The sequence below is a fragment of the Pyrgilauda ruficollis genome, unplaced genomic scaffold, assembly GCF_017590135.1.
Source record: "Pyrgilauda ruficollis isolate IOZ18807 unplaced genomic scaffold, ASM1759013v1 scaffold192, whole genome shotgun sequence".
In the NCBI taxonomy this organism is placed as follows: Eukaryota; Metazoa; Chordata; class Aves; order Passeriformes; family Passeridae; genus Pyrgilauda; species Pyrgilauda ruficollis.
In genome coordinates, this window is record NW_024518318.1 from 320,816 (window position 1) to 339,173 (window position 18,358).

The 18,358-nt window shown below is 60.8% G+C and overlaps 1 protein-coding gene across 2 annotated transcripts; it reads left to right on the forward strand.

Annotated features, from left to right (window-relative positions):
- The first annotated feature begins 431 nt into the window (after window positions 1-431).
- Window positions 432-4,547, forward strand: TMEM59L (transmembrane protein 59 like). Of its 2 annotated transcripts, none has more exons than XM_041465879.1 (8): window positions 432-637; window positions 1,579-1,684; window positions 1,918-2,015; window positions 3,172-3,318; window positions 3,411-3,516; window positions 3,827-3,938; window positions 4,036-4,177; window positions 4,375-4,547. In XM_041465879.1, exons 1-8 carry the CDS (start codon window positions 479-481, stop codon window positions 4,534-4,536), a joined length of 1,032 nt encoding a protein of 343 aa, XP_041321813.1. In that variant the 5' UTR covers window positions 432-478; the 3' UTR covers window positions 4,537-4,547. The 2 variants fall into 2 exon arrangements, with proteins under 2 accessions (XP_041321813.1, XP_041321814.1); XM_041465880.1 differs by having other exon boundaries at window positions 4,060-4,177.
- The last annotated feature ends 13,811 nt before the right edge of the window (window positions 4,548-18,358 follow it).

Here is an 18,358-nt window from a genome sequence, read left to right on the forward strand (position 1 = left end):
CTCTCTTCAGCCCCTCCGTGTCAGGGTGACCCCAGGTCCTGTTGTGTCCCTGCGCATCCCCCGCTCCTCCTGAACCCTCCTGCATCCCCCCCCCCAGTGCCTCCCTTAGCCCATGGTCCCCCTACACCCTCTGCTCCCCAGAAATCTCCTGGTTCCCATGTCCCCTTTGTCCCCCCACTGCATCCCCCATCCCCGTGCATCCCTGGTCCTTGGACCCCCCCTCTCCCCCCTTCTCCTGCACCCCGGGGTTCCCCTCACCCCCCGCTGCCTGGGCACCCCCATCCTCCCGCACCCTTCTGTCATCCCCCCCGCCCGGTGCCGGTGCCGGTGCCGGTGGATCTGCGGCAGGCTGCGGCGGCTCCCCCCGCCCCCGGCTCCCCCCGCCCGGCGCACAGCGCGTCACGGCGGGGCCGGCGGCGGCGGTGGCGGCGGTGGGTGCGCTCGGCTCCGCTCCGTTCCGCTCCGCTCCGCGCCCGCCATGGCGGCCCCGGCCCGCCGGCCCCGGGCCCTGCTCGCCCTCGGCCTGGCCCTTCTCGCCGCCGCCGCCGCCGCCACCGACCCCTTCTCGCCGCAGCTGGGAGACACCGGCGGGTGCCGCGGGCAGTGCGGCCGCAGCCTGCAGCGCCGGGCCGCCGCCGTGAGTCCGGGGGGGCACCGGGCGCTGGGGGGGCAACGGGAGCGTGGGGAGCATCAATAGCATTTGGGGTACCAGGAGCGTCGGGGGCACTGGGGGCACTGGGAGTACTGGGAGGAACCAGGGGCATGGGGAGCATCAATAGCATTTGGGGTACCAGGATCATTGGGGCAATGGGGGCACTGGGGGGCACTGGGGGGGACGGGACTGGGGGGCATCAAGGGCATCGGGGTCAGTACTGGGAGCATGGGGAGCACCAGGAACAGCTGGCACACTGAGCACCAGGAGCAGCCGGGGCACCAGGGGGGACACCAGGGGCACTGGGAGCGCTGGAGGGGACTGGGGACAACAGAGGCAGCAGGGCCACCAGGAGCAGTGGGGACACCCCTGGCAGGCATCTCTGCCAATGCAGGCCCGCACTGGGGCACACCCCCAGGGGGAGCGACATGGGGGGCACCCCCACACCCCCAATGGTGTCCTCCAGCAGCTTTGGGGTGCCCCCAGTGAGGGCATCCCCATGGGTTTGGGGTGCCCACAGTGTCACCCCTTTATCCTGAGCCTTCCCAACCCCAGTGACCCCCGTGTAGGCTCTGTGTGCCCCCCACACCTCCTCAGTGTGTGCCCGGCCTCCCAAATCTGTACCCCTGCCCCAGCGCAGTGCACCCCACCTCCTGCCAGCCCATGCCAGGGCCTGGATGGTGTCAGCAGAGATGGGGGGACCCTCCAGGAGGACTCGGCCCCGTCCAGACCCAGAGTGGGGGGCACCCGGGGGTCTGCAGGCAGCTCTCCCTGCTTTGGGGTGCCAGCCCTCACCACGATCCTGGGCGGGGGCGGCGCTGCCCGGTGCCCCCCCGCTGGATGCGGGGGGCCGCCTTGGGGGTGTCCGGCTCAGCCACCGGGCTGAGCCCGGTGCCAGCTCCACGCTCTCCTCCTCCTCGCCGCAGGATGCTGTTCTCAACGCCTGTTACCGGGGCTGCCGGCTGTTCTCCATCTGTCACTTCGTGGATGCGAGCGCCGAGCTCAACACGACCAGAGCCGAGTGCGAAGCAGGTGAGAGAAGCCGGTGGCCGAGAGGTCCCCTCGCCCCAAACCCCGTCCCGGGGGGATCCCCATCCCCAAATCCCACCGGGAGCAGCGTCACACCTGACACCCGACACCCCTGGAGCATCCCGCCCCGCTCAGCCCCGCAGCCCCGGATCGATGTGCCCCGGGGGGCAGTGGGGAGGGGCACGGGGGTCCCAGGGACTGAGCACCCCCCAACCCTGACCCCTCCTCTCCCCCAGCCTGTGCTGAAGCCTATGGAAACGCAGAGGAGCAGTTTGGGTGCGTGACCGGGTGCCGCAAGCAGCTGCCCGAGGTGGAGGAGAGCAGGAAGGAGAAGGTGAAGGGAGATGGGGAAATCCTTCCTTGAATGGAGCTCAGCACAGTTCCCCCCTTCCTTGGGATGGGGGACACCCCACATGTGCAGCCCAACCATCCATCCATCATCCATCATCCATCCATCCATCTGGATGAGAGCTCCAGATGTGCCAGGCTGATCCAAGCCACCACTGGTCACAAGTCTAAAAAGCAAATTAATGGGGTTGGGCTCGGCTTGGGCCAGGCAGGGAGACCACAGGGAATTCCCAGCGTGAGAGGATCTGACTGGGGATCGTGGCAGACTCCCCCAGTTTTGATTTGTTATCCTTCCCAGCAATCAGCAACGCTTTCCCCTCCTACATTTAATTAATTCAGCTTTTGCCCAATTAATTAAATTAGACTTTGGCCCAAGGAAGAGGCTTTTGGCTCCGTGCACGTGCGGGCAAAGATGAATCCGCGCCGTAAAAAGAGTGAAAAGCTCCTTTGAAACCACTCCTTTGCAGCCCAGTTTTAAGACCTTCCCGGTGCCTGATCCCATTTCCCAACCCCTCTCCAAGGCCAGGGATGAGCATCTGGGGGTGACTGGGGGTGACAGGGAGGGCCCTCACCCCCTCCACCCACCCGAAGCATTTTTCCTCAGGTTCCCAGACGAGCAGGCAAAGCAGATTTAGCATAATAATTAGATACAGAATCTGACCTATTTATTTCCTGTTTGCTGGTTTGACCGTGCAAGGGGCTGTCGGAAAATGTTCGGAGCCAGTGGCAGGGAGCAGCCAAGCGGATTCCAGCAGGGATGCTTTAAAAATAACAAACTGCCGCGACGGCCAAGAATCCAGGGCACCGAGAGGCTGCCAGGAGAGGAACGCCCTCGGCACCGCGGCTGCTCCGCTCCCATTGTCTCCGGCAGAGGAGCGTGATCCCACCCCAAAGGGATGGTCCTGGGGCTGGGTGATGGCCCCAAAGCTGGGTGGTCACCCCAGAGATCACAGCCCTCGCTTGGAGACCCTCCTGGGAGTGGAGCATAGCCCTGGCACATCCCTTTATGTGCCTGGGAGAAGCAGGTTGAGCCCAGACCTGAGCAGCCGGCTCAACCCAGCCACGACCTCAGGGTGGGATGTGCCCTGCCATGGTGGGTGATGAGGGGACAGCGCTGAGGTGATGTCCCCACTCCTTTGCAGAGCCTGGAGCTGAAAGCGCCATCGTTTTCCATGTTGGATTTGGTCTCCACCTTCTGCAACGACATCGTCAGCTCTGCCCAGAGCTTCATCTCCTCCACCTGGACCTTCTACCTGCAGGCGGACGATGGCAAAGTCGTGGTGTTTCAGGTGGGGGTGTCCCCAGGACCCCCTCTGAGGGTGCCCGGAGGGGTGGGAACCCCTTTCCTCACTGCCTTCTCCCTCTCTCCCTGCCGATCCAGTCCCAGCCTGAGATGGAGTATCCAGCACCCGAGGCCCTGGAGATCCAGCCAGCACAGCCAGGATTGGGATCAGGATCCAGCCCTGGTGTCCCCCAGCCCCACACAGGTGCGGGGGGTTCTGGGCTGCTGGGAGGGGGCTGGGAGCCTCCGAGCCCTCCTGGCTCCCTTCCGAGTTCTCCAGAGCCGAACAAATTTCCCACTCCTCGGGTCTGATCAGCTTCCCACACCCCCACCCACGCTGGGGGGGCTCTGGATGGGGCCCTGCTCCATGAAGCTGCTGGGATCCTCTGTGCCCCCTTAGTGGGCAGAGGGTCCTGGGAAGAGAGGGGGACCCCCACCACGCTGGCAAGGGGATGGGAGAGGGGAGGGTGTGCCCACCTGGGTGCCCATGTTCAGCATCGCCTCCCCCCTCCCAGGCCCCCGGGCAAAGGGGGACAAGCCCCCCGTGAAGGAGCCGCGGGGCAAAGCCAAGGCGCACCCCCCGGAGCCCCCGCAGCAGGAGCACGACTTCCTCGGCTGCATGTCCAAGTAGGTGGTCTGGGACCTGCTGGATGTGGCAGAGCAGATCCCCCCCATCCCCAATTTCCCAGCCTGTGCCCTGCCATAAACTCGTGCCTCCTCTTTGGCGGGGGGTGGTGGGGTGTTACAGGCGCTCGGGCCTTCCTCGCTGGATCCTGGCCGCCTGCCTCTTCCTCTCCATCATGGTGATGCTGTGGCTCAGCTGTGCCAGCCTGGTGACCGCCCCCGAGCAGCACGTCAAGACGCAGGTATGGGGTGAGCACAGCCCCCAGGGTGTCAGGGACACGTGGCACGGCTGGGTGGGACATTGCTTTGCCCTGTTTGTGGTCCCCACTCACTGCGTGGGGTGTGAGGTGCATCCACAGCCAGCCTCGTGGTGCCCCCAAGCTGGGGGTGATCTGCACCCCGTTCTGGGGCTGCACTCTTGTCTCTGCCTCTCTTCCAGCCTCTGAGCATCAACGGGGACAAGGAGTACCTGGAGGACCTGGATGGCCCCGGCACCTTCCCCCTGCCGCCCGTCATCACCGTCACCCTGTGCCCCGCGCACGGCGGGGAGGCCGCGGGGCCGCTGCCCCTCAAAGTCGACCTGGACAAGACCATCCTGTAGCGCTCCCACCCCGTCCCACCGCCTCCACCTCCCTCTCACCATCCCCACGGCATCGCCCCCCATCCCGCCCGGCTCCCCACGTCCCCAGCTCCCGGACGGGCATCTCCGGCTCCCGCTCTCCTCGCCGGGCACGGCAGCTTTGGGGGAGACTCCAGGAGCCGGGCAGCGGCTCTGCCTCCCCAAGGGATGCGCTGAGAGCTGGGATCCTGGCTTGCAGAGCCGAGAGGGGAGCTGCCAGAGCTGGGAGGCCGGAGGGAGCCCGTCCCCGGAGCGGGACTCTCTGTCTCCTCCCGCCCGGAGCCGCCGGGGCCCCGCAGCCCTCCGGGCATGGGTCCAGCGCTGGGCAGGAGGGAGCCGGCTGCGGTGGGGGATGGAGAGTGTCTGCAGCCTTCTGAGCTTTGGCTCGGCACATCCCCGGCCTCCCACCTTGGGCTGAGCCTCCGAGGCGCCGGCCCCGGCCCTGGGAACTCCCTTCCGCCGGCCGGAGCCGATTGCCTCGGGGAGCCGAAACGTGGCGAATGGATTTGGCGTTGGCAGCCGGAGACGGCAGCGGATCCCGCCGCCTCCGTGCCCACGCGAGCACCCAGCCAGCCCCTTCCCGGAGCGGTGGAGGGGCCCTGGGATGGCTCCTTCCCCTCCCTGCTCCGTGATGCCCTTGGGGAGCTGGCCCTGGTGCCAAGAAGCAGGGGATGAGGCGGCGTTTCCCTGACTCCAAACTCGGACAGGAGGTGGGAGCTGCTGGGACAGCTCCATCCTGGGCTCGGCATCCTGTAGGGATGGCTCCATCCTGGGCTCAGCATGCCTGCCCCACGCTGGAGCAGCCTGCGGGGCTGTAGCTGAGGCAGGACCCGGCCTCTGTGTCCCTAGACTCACAGTGTTGCCCTCAAAGTGGGCAGTGGGACCAAGCACGGCTCACCCTGGCACAGCCCGTGGGCATGGAGGTGTCTCCCCGCTCCCCATCTCCCCCCCATTCTCCACCACTCGATTTCACGCATCGTTCCGTGGGTTGATTTGCACCGGCATGCGGCTCCTCGGCGCCCCACGGGGACACCCCTGTGCCGGGAGGGTGTCGGTCCCGCCACCCCCGTGTCACCTAACACGTCTGTACAGATTAACTTATTACCCCTGACCCCTCCCCTGGGTTTTTGGGCTCTCTATGTGTGCCGGCGGCTCCCGGGGGCTGTGGTGTGGTGGGACCGGGGGCTCTCATCCCCATCCCCACCGGTTTTGTGCTGCTCCGTGTCACTTCCACCCATCCAACATATCTGGGTTTGGGGAACCGGGTTGGGGGAGGCGTGGGGGCGGGGGGTGTCCGTTTTGGGGTCCACTTTTCGTTGTTGCTTTCCGGCCGCGTGTGAAGCTCGGTGGAGTTTTTGATGTTCCAGCCACGGCAGCTCCCCCGATCCCCGGGCAGGAGCCTTCCCGGCCGTGGTGGAGCCCTCCCGGCCGTGGTGGAGCTCTCCCGGCCGCGGTGGAGCCCTCCCGGCCGCGGTAGAGCCCTCCCGGCCTCACCTCCGAAGGGCAAACCCAGCCCTGAGCTGGGAGGGGGAATAGAATAAAAGGTTTGTACCAGAGCTGGGCGAGTCGGTGGCTTCGTGGGGTGCTGGTCCCAGGATGGGAGTGGGCTTGGGCGGGGGTCTCGTGTCCGTTTTGGGGTCCACTTTTCGTTGTTGCTTTCCGGCCGCGTGTGAAGCTCGGTGGAGTTTTTGATGTTCCAGCCACGGCAGCTCCCCCGATCCCCGGGCAGGAGCCTTCCCGGCCGTGGTGGAGCCCTCCCGGCCGTGGTGGAGCTCTCCCGGCCGCGGTGGAGCCCTCCCGGCCGCGGTAGAGCCCTCCCGGCCTCACCTCCGAAGGGCAAACCCAGCCCTGAGCTGGGAGGGGGAATAGAATAAAAGGTTTGTACCAGAGCTGGGCGAGTCGGTGGCTTCGTGGGGTGCTGGTCCCAGGATGGGAGTGGGCTTGATCCCACACATGGGGCCAGCAGGAGGGCACGGGGCTGTTCCCGTTCTGGAAACTGAGCTGGGATGAAACCTCTGGCAAACCAGAGAAAAATCCCTGCTGGGCTGTTTGGCATGGGCATGGAACAGAGCTCCTCTCTGCTGCTGGGTTGAGAGGTTCAGCATCAAGAGTGGGAGGAGATGCTGTGGGGCAAGCCCCCCAAACCATCCCCCTGCGAGCTGCAAGGAGGGGATGCAGCATCAGGGAGGGCTCCGTGCACGTGGAAGGGTTGACAATCGAGGGCTTTTCCCACTGAAAACACCCGTGGGCACCATTTTGAGGAGGGAAAATGCCAATCAGGCCACGCCGGTGTCACACCCCGCTGTCACACACCGGCACACACGCGGCGCTGGGGGGGCTGGCGTGTCCCACCTTTCCTTTCCCCACGGCGTGTGTTTGTCCTGGCGCCGTGCCCGCGGCACAGCCGAGCTCTCCCGGTGCCAGGCACGGCAGGCCAGCTCACGCGAGGGGCTGGAGCCTCGTCTGCAGCACTTCAGTAGCTCAGCAGGGTCCCCAGCTCGGAGCCAGCAGCGGCGGGGGGCCCCCGAGGAGCCCCCGTTTGCCCCGGGACGCGGAGCCAGGGCTGCAGAGGTGCTGGGGATGGATGCCGGCGTGCTTGGCAGGAGTCACGGCCAAAGAAGGATTTCCAAAGGCCTGGTCTGCTCCCTGCCAGCAGCCTCCGCTGCCGGAGCACGTCCCCTGCCTGTCCCTCCGTGGGGGGTGCGATGTCACCCCCTCCCCGCTGCTGGGGAGGAGGGGAGCGTGGCGCAGTGCTCGCACGATGGGGACAGGAGGGGGTTGTCCCTAAATGGAGTGCAGAGGGATGGCGTTCCCAGCTCGCTGCCTGTGTGGGAGGATGCTGCGGGCAGCCTTGGCCCTGTGGGGCTGGCATGGGGGGTGCAGTGGGTGCCATGGCCAGGTTTTCCAGCCCACAATGGGATTTGGGGGCTTGCACAGTGTCCTCAGCAGTGCCTCGGGATGGGAGGGCAGGAAAAGAGAGAAGGGCTGGGGGATGGATGTAGCCCAGCACAGAGCAGATTTTGAGGTGGGCACAATGAGATGACTCGCCCCTGGCCAGGCCCAGGCGACCCAGTGCCCCTCAGAGGGCAGGGACACCCTCAGGAGGTGTCTTTGTGCCGAATTTTCACAGGGGTTGGTGCTGGGGGAGGCAGGAAGGCCCCAGATCAGTGCAGACAGCTGGCAAACCCAGCCCAGCACGGGCAGAGCCCCGAGCGTGTCCCCTCCTGGGATGGGAGCTGGGCTGCAGACCGTGGACAAGCTCCTCGTCTTTAAACTGGAGTCAGATTCCTCACTGCTGGCTCGGGGGGCAGGAAACTGTGCCCAGGAGCAGGTGAGGAGGGACCCCACTCTAACAAGAAGGAGACGCATGAAATTCGCTGGTTCCACTCCCCCCAGCAGGCAGCCGGGGGCTTTTCCACCCGACGCCTTTTCCTTCTCGCTCCCTCTTTCATTTCTTCACAGGGGAAGGGAAATTCGTGGTGTGTGGCCACGGGCAGGCCAGGCTGTGGTGGAATCACCCTCCAGCCCATGGTGGTGGTGGTGGTGGTGAGGGCATGAGGGCACCCTGAGCCTTGGGGTGAGCATTTGTGTGCCCACGTTCACACCCGTGTGTCCATCACCGTGTCCTCGTGTCCATCTTCATGTCCTCGTGTCCTTGTGTCCATCCTCCCCTCCTCATGCTCATCCTGATGTCCTTGTGTCCACGCTCACCTTTATGTCCACGTGTCCAACCACAGCTCCACAACTAATCCCGCATGCATCTGTGGCAAGAAGTCGCCTCAAAAAGTGGGGGAAAATCCAGCAAATTCCCCCCTACACTTCCACCACAGACCCCTGTGGCCTCTCCCTCCTCGGCTGTGGCTCGGTCTCTGTGCCAGCAGTGGGTGCTGAGGGTTGTGGGGGTCTCACCAGCTGCAATCAGGGTTAGCAGCCCCCCTGGCTGCTCTTGGTGGCTGCATTGGGCTCCTGTTGTCCCCTCCAGAAAATCTCAGCTGCTGGGAGCTGGCCTGGCTCCACCAGGCTCACAGAATGCTGGGCCAGGCACGGATTTCCCTCCCCTCCTGCCATCTGCTCCCAATTGTGCCTTTGTCCCTGTTTCTCACCCCGTTCCCCTCAGGAGCACTCACAGCTCCTTGTCCCGGAGCCCCGGGGCTGCTCCTCCAGGATGTCTCTGCTCAGGGAGAGCACTGGTGTCCTTGGGATGCCTCAGAGAGCAGAAATCCCAGGACTGGGTCAGCAGAGAGGAGGAGTCCATGTGCCAATCCCCCTTTTGGTGATTTGGGACCAACAATCCCCTTCCCTCTCGCATGCCAGGGAGATTCTGCAGGACACCAAGAGGTCGGGGCAGGTTTCTTATTCCTGTCTTGTAGGAGGAAGGAGGTGATGGTTCTCATTCTTCCATGAGAGTCCCCAGCCTGGGTGAAGCAGCAGGTTTGGAGCTGCAGGGCTCCTGGAGGTGATGGAAGCAGAGCCTGGGCTCCTCTCTCAGATGGGAAAGGATATTTTCCAGCAGCTCCAGCTGCCTCTCCCTGCTCCTGGCCCAGCTCCTGCCAGCACAAAGCTGCAATCCCGAATTTCTGACCAGTAAATTCACTTTTAACCCCAATGGAGATAAATCCCCATCCAGGGACAGAGCGAGGATGAGGAGGTGACATGGGGAGCTGGACAAGGGCTCAAAGCACCTTCCTGACCCCACGTGTGGAGCTGAGCCCTTTCCCTTACAAATTCTCCTTTGAATCGTGCCTGGAGCCACCACAAAGCCCACCAGGCCTTCAAAGATGGAAACCCCATGGAGCTGCTGGAGCTGGGCAGGGCAGCACCATGCCAGGGATGGGAAAACACATCCATGGCTTTCCCCTGCCCGTCCTCCTTCCTGCCACGGGCGATTCAACAACAACAAAACCAAAGGAAAAACAATCTCCTCGTGCTAATGGGATTGGTTCTGTCCCTACCACGCACATTCCAGCCCGGCTCGAGGGACCCCTCGGGGGGCGGGGGTGGAGGGGGTGGGATAATGAAGCCAAATTATTCCTTGTCTTCAAATGTCAGAGTTGAGCGCGGTGCCGCTGGCCGGGCCTGGCGCAGCTGCCGGGCCCTGGCGCTGCCGTGGGGAAGCGGAGCACCCTCGGAGCACAGCCAGTGACAGGCATTTTCCATTCCCTGGCCTTCGTTTCTTCTTGGAACGCCGCGAGGGGCTTCGCTCCCCGCTCGTTCGTGTGTTCTCCTGCCAGGTGAGGAGCGCAGCCAAGCTGGTCGGGGAAGCTGGGCTTTGGCGGGGTGGATGGGAAGCAGGCTCCCCGATGGGCTGGGGTGGTGCTGCAGCACCTGGAGCCCGCCCTGGTTTCGGGGGGATGACAAGTGTTGGACACGGAGGGGACCTGCGGGATGGTGGCCTCGCCGCGGTGCCAAACGGAGCTGGGAATGGCCGACGCCGCCAGCTGAGAGGGAGCCAGCTCCTGAGGGGTCAGCTCTCCATGTGGGAGTGGAAGGAGCCCAAGATTCCTGCCAGAAGGTGTTGATCCTTCCCCCAGGCCAGACCTACGTGGCTCTGTGCTCCTGTCCTGTGGTGGCACAGGGCACAGCATTGCCACACTCCGTGTTCCATCCCTGCCGGATAACATGGCACCGCTGCTCCGCAGGGTGGGGGGCACTGCCTGGGGTGGGCATCCAGCCAGAGAACCAGGCTGGCTCCATCCCGGCACAGAAGGGATGCTGCTGTCCCCGTGTTTTGTGCTGGTTGTGTTGGATTGTCTCTGAAATTGGGGAATTTGGGACCGGCGGGGCTCAGCTGCACCCCAGGATGGTGGGAGCCTACAGAGCTCATGGCCAGGTATCCCACATCCCTGGGGGTCTCACATCCTTGAGGGTCTCACATCTCTGGGCATCCCACATCCCTAAGGGGTCCCACATCCCTGAGGGTCCCAGATTCCTGGGGGTCTCACATCCTTGAGGGTCTCACATCTCTGGGCATCCCACATCCCTAAGGGGTCCCAGATCCCTGAGGGTCCCAGATTCCTGGGGGTCCCACATCCCTGAGGGTCTCACATCCCTGAGGGTTCCACATCCCTGAGGGTCTCACATCCCTGGGGGTCCCAGATTCCTGAGGGTCTCACATCCCTGGGTGTCCCACATCCCTGAGGGTCTCACATCCCTGAGGGTCTCACATCCCTGGGTGTCCCACATCCCTGGGTGTCCCACATCCCTGAGGGTCTCACATCCCTGAGGTTCCCACATCCCTGGGGGTCCCACATCCCTGGGCTTGGTGGCCGCTCTCCACCATGGAATTCTCTCTGTGCCGTGGTGGAGCTGCAGGGGGAAGGAGGGGATGATCCACCTCTGCCAGCCCACAGCAGATCAAACATCTCCACGTGGAAATGCATCCAAAGGGGCAGGATAAAAGGGAGGGAGGGAGGAGAAAGGCTGGACCTTCCTCCTGGCACAGCAGACACCCCCAGCCTGTGCTCCCGACCTTCCCCAGGCTCTCACTCTGTCAGGATTACCCAGGGATTAGCAGGGAGCAGTGGAGCAGAAATCCAGAGGGAATAAAAGCAGAGAGAAGCGCTGGCACTGAGAAACCCCGCCACACCCTCAGGGCAGGCAGGAGACAGAGCTGGGATATCACCAAGGAGGAGCGAGGGAGGTCATGGCAGCCTCCTCCTCAACAAGGGGAAATAAAGCAGCCAAAAATGTAACAAGAATTGGAAAAAAAACCAAAAAACCAACCCCCCCCCCAAAAAAAAAAAAAAAAACCAAAAAAAAAAAAAAAACCCCAAAAAAAAAAAAAAAAAAAAAACCAACCCAAACCTGTGCTGGGAAAAAATTGGAAAATGAAATCCCTGGATGCTGGTGCTGGGAGCTGTGAGGAATTCCTGCTCCTGAGCAGGATGAAATGAGGAGGTCTGAGGGAAAGGCAGAGCTGCCAGCTCATGATTTTGTCATTACTCTCCCAGTGTTGGCTGTGGATTTTAAAGTCCAGCTGTGGGAGCCGTGGGATACACAAGAGCTTGGCTTGCAGCAAAAGGTACATGGACAGACCTCATGTTTTGCAAGGGGAAAAACAAATGAAAAAAAAGGTGAAAATATGACTCAAATAGATCCTGAAGACTTGAAATCAAGATCAGAAAGAAGAAGAATGTAAATAGTTTGGAGTTTATTCCTTTTTTTTTTTTTGTTTTGTTTTGTTTTTTTTAACCCAGTCCAGTTAGAGTTGGGATTTTCCAGGCAGACCACTGCTCTCCACAGTAGGAATTCCAGGCCTGCCTGGATGTACTGAGTGCACAGGATAAATATATTACAGTTGTGTGAGTTGCTCAGATTGCTGTGCTAACACTGGTCATAAAATTCACCTTAGATATAAGGCAGGCTGCTCGGGGAAGGGGGCTAAGTGCACTCAACAAATAATGAAGAGAAATAAAAACAAATACCAAATGGCTCATAAAATCAAACAATAATGGTAACTAAAAAGTTCCTGGATTTGCTGCCAGAGGTAAAATCCCATCAGCAATATGAAATAACAAGAAATACCCCCCTTGGTTCCTTCTCCACATGACACAAGTCAGCACGCCTGGTCACCAGAGTCGTTATGGAATACATCTTCCTTCCAGGGCCTTATAAATACATTTTTCCTGCTTTGAGAGACCTTCTGGGGTTCAGTTTAACTGGGATCTGGGGAACATGTGAAAGGCATTTACGGCATCCAGCCCGGCCCTGCTTTTCCTGCAGGGGAAGCAGAGGTGTAACATTCACAGCTCCCATTGCCACCACACCTGGGACGGAGAGGGCACAGCCCTTTTGGGACAGAAATAGCTGCACTTCAGACATCAGGGTGGACCTAAAAATATCAGGGTGGACCTAAAAATATCAGGGTGGACCTAAAAATAACAGAAGGGAGAGTTTGTTTGAAGTCTTTCACAGATCAGGGTGTGCTGATCAGGTGAGGGGCGGCTGAGGGAGGTGGGGAAGGGGCTCAGGAGGAGAAAAGGAGGCTCAGGGGGGACCTTTGGGCTCTGCACAGCTCCCTGACAGGAGGGGACAGCTTGGGGGGGTCGGGCTCAGCTCCCAGGGGACAACAGGACCAGAGGGAATGGCCTCAGGCTGGGTATTGGGAAAATTTCCTCGTGGAAAGGATGGAAAGGATGGAAAGCCCTTCCTCTGGGGGAGGTTTGGAGTGCCCGTGCCTGGAGGTGTCCCAGGAACTCTGGAGGTGGCACTCAGAGCTCTGAGCTGGGGACAAGGTGGGGATCAGTCACAGCTTGGACTCGGTGGTCTTGGAGGTCTTTTCCAACCCAAATAACTCCGAGATTCCACAAAGTGACCCCCAGAGAAAGGGGAAGGCGTCAAATGAAGCCGAGCTGGAAGCGGGACAACCACGAGGTGTTGCAAAGGAGGGGCAGGAACCCACCCCAAACACCAGAACAACAAAAAGAGCACCCCTGGAGAGGGGGGACAGCTGGGTGGGAGCTCCAAATTCCAGGAGGGACAGGGGATGGAACAGCAGGAGGGTCCATGGTGGCCTCTTCCCGTGCTGACATCTCCTCCTCTGCGCAGGTCGTGTCTGAAATAACAAGGCCCCCAGGTCCTGGCCGGGGTCTCGCTGTGCTGCAGCAACACAAATAGCAAATTAATAAGCACTGCTTCCCTTTCTCCCCAAGGTTTTGCGAGGCTTAATTAATGAATGTCTGTAAAACGCATTTGGAGCCGGGAATGAAATGTGCTGTGGAAATGCCAAATATTTTTAATGCTCCAGCAGATTTAGGAGGTTTAAATAAGAAAAATACACAGCTTTTCCTCTTCGAAACAGATTGCTCTCCTTGAAGCAAAGAGCTCCAGAACATGAAGTTTTCATCAGGCTGACTTGAAAGGGAGTTTTCACGGCTTTCCAAGCGCGTTTATTCTCATGTACGAATTCCCCCCTTTCCCTTCTACAGATGTGGACAGCGAGCATGGGAAATCAAAGAAATCTACCCCCGGCCGTTGGCAGGGCCAGCGCTACGAATAATTTCCTGATTCCCACTGATGACTGGAATGCCCCCTGGAGCAGATGCGAGCCGGCTTTAGGAATTACACGGACCCCGCGTGGCCTCGGTGGCTTTGGGGAGAACGGGAGGGCTCTGATGCCGACCATGTGTGGGGACGGAGGAGGTTTTTGGCACCGGGACGCGCAGGGAGCTCCGGTGACAGCACGGCACCCTCTGGAGGGTACTGCTGCTCCTGCACGTGCGGCTGGTGGCCAAAAAATCCTGCTCCAGATCGGCCCAGGTGGCCTGGAAGGAGGTTTTGTCCCCGCAGTCCTGGCTGGCGGCACATGTGATGGGTCCTGCAGGTGACACTGAGTGATCCGCAGGTGACACTGAGTGGTGGCAGGTGGAATCCCGAGGGAAGTGCTGGGGTTTCCAGGGCAGGCTGCAGCAAAGGACATCAGCTGGATAACGCTTGCAGGGAAGGAATTGGTGGTCTGTGGGGTGGTGACAGAGCCCTGCGACCCCGCAGCTGCAGGGCGGTGACATCTCCCGGGACATCCCTGGGGACAGAACCCTAAGTCCTCTCAGCCACGAGGCAGTGACAGACCCTCAGTGTCCTCAGTCTGGGGGGTGACAGAGTCCTGCCAGTGTCCTCAGTCTGGGGGGTTACAGAGTCCTGGTCCCCAGAGTGTGGGGGGTGATAGAATCCTGGTCCCCTCAGTCTGGGGGGGTGACAGAATCCTGGTCACCACAGTTGGGATGGTGACAGAGTCCTGGTCCCCAGAGTGTGGGGGGTGATAGAATCCTGGTCCCCTCAGTCTGGGGGGGTGACAGAATCCTGGTCCCCAGAGTCTGGGGGGTGACAGACCCTCAATCCCCTCTGCCACGGGGAGGTGACAGCCCCAATCCCCCAATCCCGTGGGAAGGTGACAGCCCCCAGTCCCCCAGCCCTGGAAGGAGGTGACATTCCCTAGTCTCCCAGCCCCGGGGAGAGGTGCCAGCCCCTGGCCCCTCATCCCTGCAGGGAGGTGACAGCCCCCCCAGCCCTGCAGGGAGGTGACAGCCCCCAAGCTCCGGGGAAAGGTGACAGTCCCCCGGCCCCGGAGGGAAGTGCCAGCCCCCGGTTCCCCAGCCCCGGAGGGAAGTGCCAGCTCCCGGTTCCCCAGCCGCGGGGAGAGGTGCCAGCCCCGGATAGAATCCTGGTCCCCTCAGTCGGGGGGGGTGACAGAGTCCTGGTCCCCACAGTGGGGGGGTGACAGAGTCCTGGTCCCCACAGTCGGGGGGGTGACAGAGTCCTGGTCCCCACAGTCTGGGGGGTGACAGAGTCCTGGTCCCCTCAGTCTGGGGAGTTACAGAGTCCTGGTCCTCTCAGTCTGGGGGGGTGACAGAATCCTGGTCCCCAGAGTCTGGGGGGTGACAGACCCTCAATCCCCTCTGCCACGGGGAGGTGACAGCCCCAATCCCCCAATCCCGTGGGAAGGTGACAGCCCCCAGTCCCCCAGCCCTGGAAGGAGGTGACATTCCCTAGTCTCCCAGCCCCGGGGAGAGGTGCCAGCCCCTGGCCCCTCATCCCTGCAGGGAGGTGACAGCCCCCCCAGCCCTGCAGGGAGGTGACAGCCCCCAAGCTCCGGGGAAAGGTGACAGTCCCCCGGCCCCGGAGGGAAGTGCCAGCCCCCGGTTCCCCAGCCCCGGAGGGAAGTGCCAGCTCCCGGTTCCCCAGCCGCGGGGAGAGGTGCCAGCCCCGGTTCCCCAGCCCCGGAGGGAAGTGCCAGCCCCGGTTCCCCAGCCCCGGAGGGAAGTGCCAGCTCCCCCCGCGGGGCTCCGCGCCTTCCCCGGGCCCGGGGTCACGGAGCGCCGGCCTGGCCGCGCCCAGAGCCGCTGCCCGGGGGCGCTGGCGGGCGGCAGCACGGCCCGGTGCCCGGTGTACCCGGTGCTCGGTACCCGGTGCTCGGTGTACCCGGTGTTCGCTGCCCGGTGTACCCGGTGGTCGGTGTACCCGGTGCTCGGTGCCTGGTGTATCCGGTGCTCGGTGCCCGGTGTACCCGGTGCTCGGTGCCCGGTATGCCCGGTGCTCGGTGCCCGGTATACCCGGTGCCCGGTGTACCCGGTGCTCGGTGTACCCGGTGCTCGGTGCTCAGTGGCCGCTGCCCGCTGCCCGGTGTACCTGGTGCCCGGTGTGCCCGGTGCTCGGTGCTCGGTATACCCGGTGCCCGGTGTGCCCGGTGCTCGGTATACCCGGTGCCCGGTGTGCCCGGTGCTCGGTGCTCGGTATACCCGGTGCCCGGTGCTCGGTGTGCCCGGTGCTCGGTGTACCCGGGCCGGGGATTGTCCTGAGCGAGCCCCGCGAGAAGGGAGCGATCCTAATGAGCAGCGACGCTGTTGCTCGTGGGATGGGTGAGGAGGGAGGCTGAGGTTTGGGGCAGGCTCTAAACCACAAAATAGTGTAAATCCTATAGTGGATCCTATAGCGAATCCACACAGTCAATCCCATAGTGAATCCTGTAGTGAATCCACACTGTGAATCCTATAGTGAATCCTGTAGTGAATCCACACTGTGAATCCTATAGTGAATCCTATAGTGAATTCTGTAGTGAATTCACACTGTGAATCCTATAGTGAATTCTGTAGTGAATTCACACTGTGAATCCTATAGTGAATCCTGTAGTGAATCCAGACAGTGAATCCACACTGTGAATCCTATAGTGAATCCTATAGTGAATCCACACAGTCAATCCCATAGTGAATCCTATAGTGAATCCTGTAGTGAATCCACACTGTGAATCCTATAGTGAATCCTATAGTGAATCCTGTAGTGAATCCACACAGTGAATCCACACTGTGAATCCTATAGTGAATTCTGTAATGAATCCACACAGTCAATCCCATAGTGAATCCTATAGTGAATCCTGTAGTGAATCCACACTGTGAATCCTATAGTGGATCCTGTAGCAAATCCACACAGTCAATCCCATAGTGAATCCTATAATGAATCCACACTGTGAATCCTATAATGAATCCTATAGCAAATCCTGGAGTGAATCCACACTGTGAATCCTATAGTGAATCCACAAAGTAAATCCTATAGTGAATTCTGTAGTGAATCCACACAGTAAATCCCACCCAGTGAACCCCCCCAGTGAGTCCCACCCTGGGTCAGGTCTGTGGAGCCACCAGCTCTGTGGGTTTATAGAGGTGTAGCAGTTCCAGAGACACCCAGTTTTTGGTGGTTCAGGCCCATTCTGCTGCCCCCCATCCCTTCTGCTGTGCCTGCAGACCCCCAGTCCCTGATTTTGGGGGGTCACTCAGGCTTTGAAGGGAGCACAGGGCAGGTGGTTCCTGTTGGGGTGATGTGGTATCTTTCGGAGTTACATGGTACCTGTTGGGATGATGTGGCCTGTTGGGGAGATGTGGTACTTGTCAGGGTGATGTGCTACCTGTTGGGGAGATGTGGTACCTGTTGGGGTGATGTGGTACCTGTTAGGGTGATGTGGTACCTGTCAGGGTGTGCGGTGCCTGTCAATGTGATGTGGTACCTGTTGGGGTGTGTCGTTCCTGTCAGGGTGTGTGGTACCTGTCAGGGTGATGTGGTACCTGTTGGGGTGTGTAGTTCCTGTCAGAGTGTGTGGTACCTGTTAGGGTGTGTGGTACCTGTCAGGGTGTGTGGTACCTGTGGGGGGTGTGCAGTGCCTGTCAGGGTGATGTGGTCCCTGTTTGGGTGTGTGGTACCTGTCAGGGTGTGTGGTACCTGTCAGGGTGTGCGGTGCCTGTCAGGGTGTGTGGTGCCTGTTTGGGTGTGTGGTGCCTGTTGGGGTGTGTGGTACCTGTCAGGGTGTGTGGTACCTGTCAGGGTGTGCAGTGCTTGTCAGGGTGTGTGGTACCTGTCAGGTTGTGTGGTACCTGTCAGGGTGTGCAGTGCCTGTCAGGGTGATATGGTCCCTGTTTGGGTGTGTGGTACCTGTCAGGGTGTGTGGTACCTGTCGGGGTGATGCTCTGGGTGTTGCAGGTGGTACCTGCTCACAGAAGAGTTTCTTTTCCCAGGGTTTCCCTGTCTCCATCCCGGGTCCGTGTCGGGCAGTTGTGGTGTCTGTCTCCGGGATTTTGGTGTCTGTCTGGGCATGTTTTGCTGGTTCTGTCTGGCTGTCACTTCTCTTCAAAGCCTCGTTTATCCTCAGCTTTGCTCAACACTGCCTCCTGAAATAACCACCCGTGTGTGAGAGAGGGGAAGCTCTCCCAGGCATTGTTCATTCTGGAGAAGCCTCTCTGAATCCTCACCTATAGATACATTCAATTTTTCCCCCCTAATAACCATCTGTGCTCTGTGAAGCTCCATGCTGTGTCACCTGCAGCATCTCATTTTATCCCTCTGCGCCTCCCTTTCCTTTCTCAGACAGGAATCCCAGCACTTCTCACTCCAGGTGCTGGTAGCACTTCTCCCCTGGCACTTGGGAGTTCCCTGGGTGTGCAGCAGTGAGAAATGGAAGTAATTTGTTTCAGGGCTGTGATAAATCACCCAGGCTGGAGCTGCAGCAGTTTTATTCCCCCGAGCTGCAGCTCTGTCATGTTCCCTATCGCCGCGTGTTTATTTTCTTGGTTAATTTTAAAGCAAAGCCCGTTCAAGTTTGGATCCTGCTTCTTGTTGGTCGACAGTTTAAAGGTTTTTTTACTTGTTTGAAGGTGGATTTATTGGGGAATACGAGGAGGAACCTGATGGAGGACTTTGGATGTGCTGTGGAGCGGGAGGAGGATTCCAAGGGCATTCCCTGTCGGCAGTGATTCCTTGTTAGGTGCTTCCACTTGTGACTTTTTGCACTTCTTTGCTCTCTGAGGCAGGAGGGCAGAGGCTC

Bases quoted from the DNA above. Each gene is read 5' to 3' on its own strand.
- TMEM59L (XM_041465879.1), top strand. From the start codon at position 479: ATGGCGGCCCCGGCCCGCCGGCCCCGGGCCCTGCTCGCCCTCGGCCTG. The intron at 1,685-1,917 runs GTGAGAGAAGCC...CCTCTCCCCCAG, and splicing joins CAGAGCCGAGTGCGAAGCAG to CCTGTGCTGAAGCCTATGGA. The intron at 4,178-4,374 runs GTATGGGGTGAG...CCTCTCTTCCAG, and splicing joins AGCAGCACGTCAAGACGCAG to CCTCTGAGCATCAACGGGGA.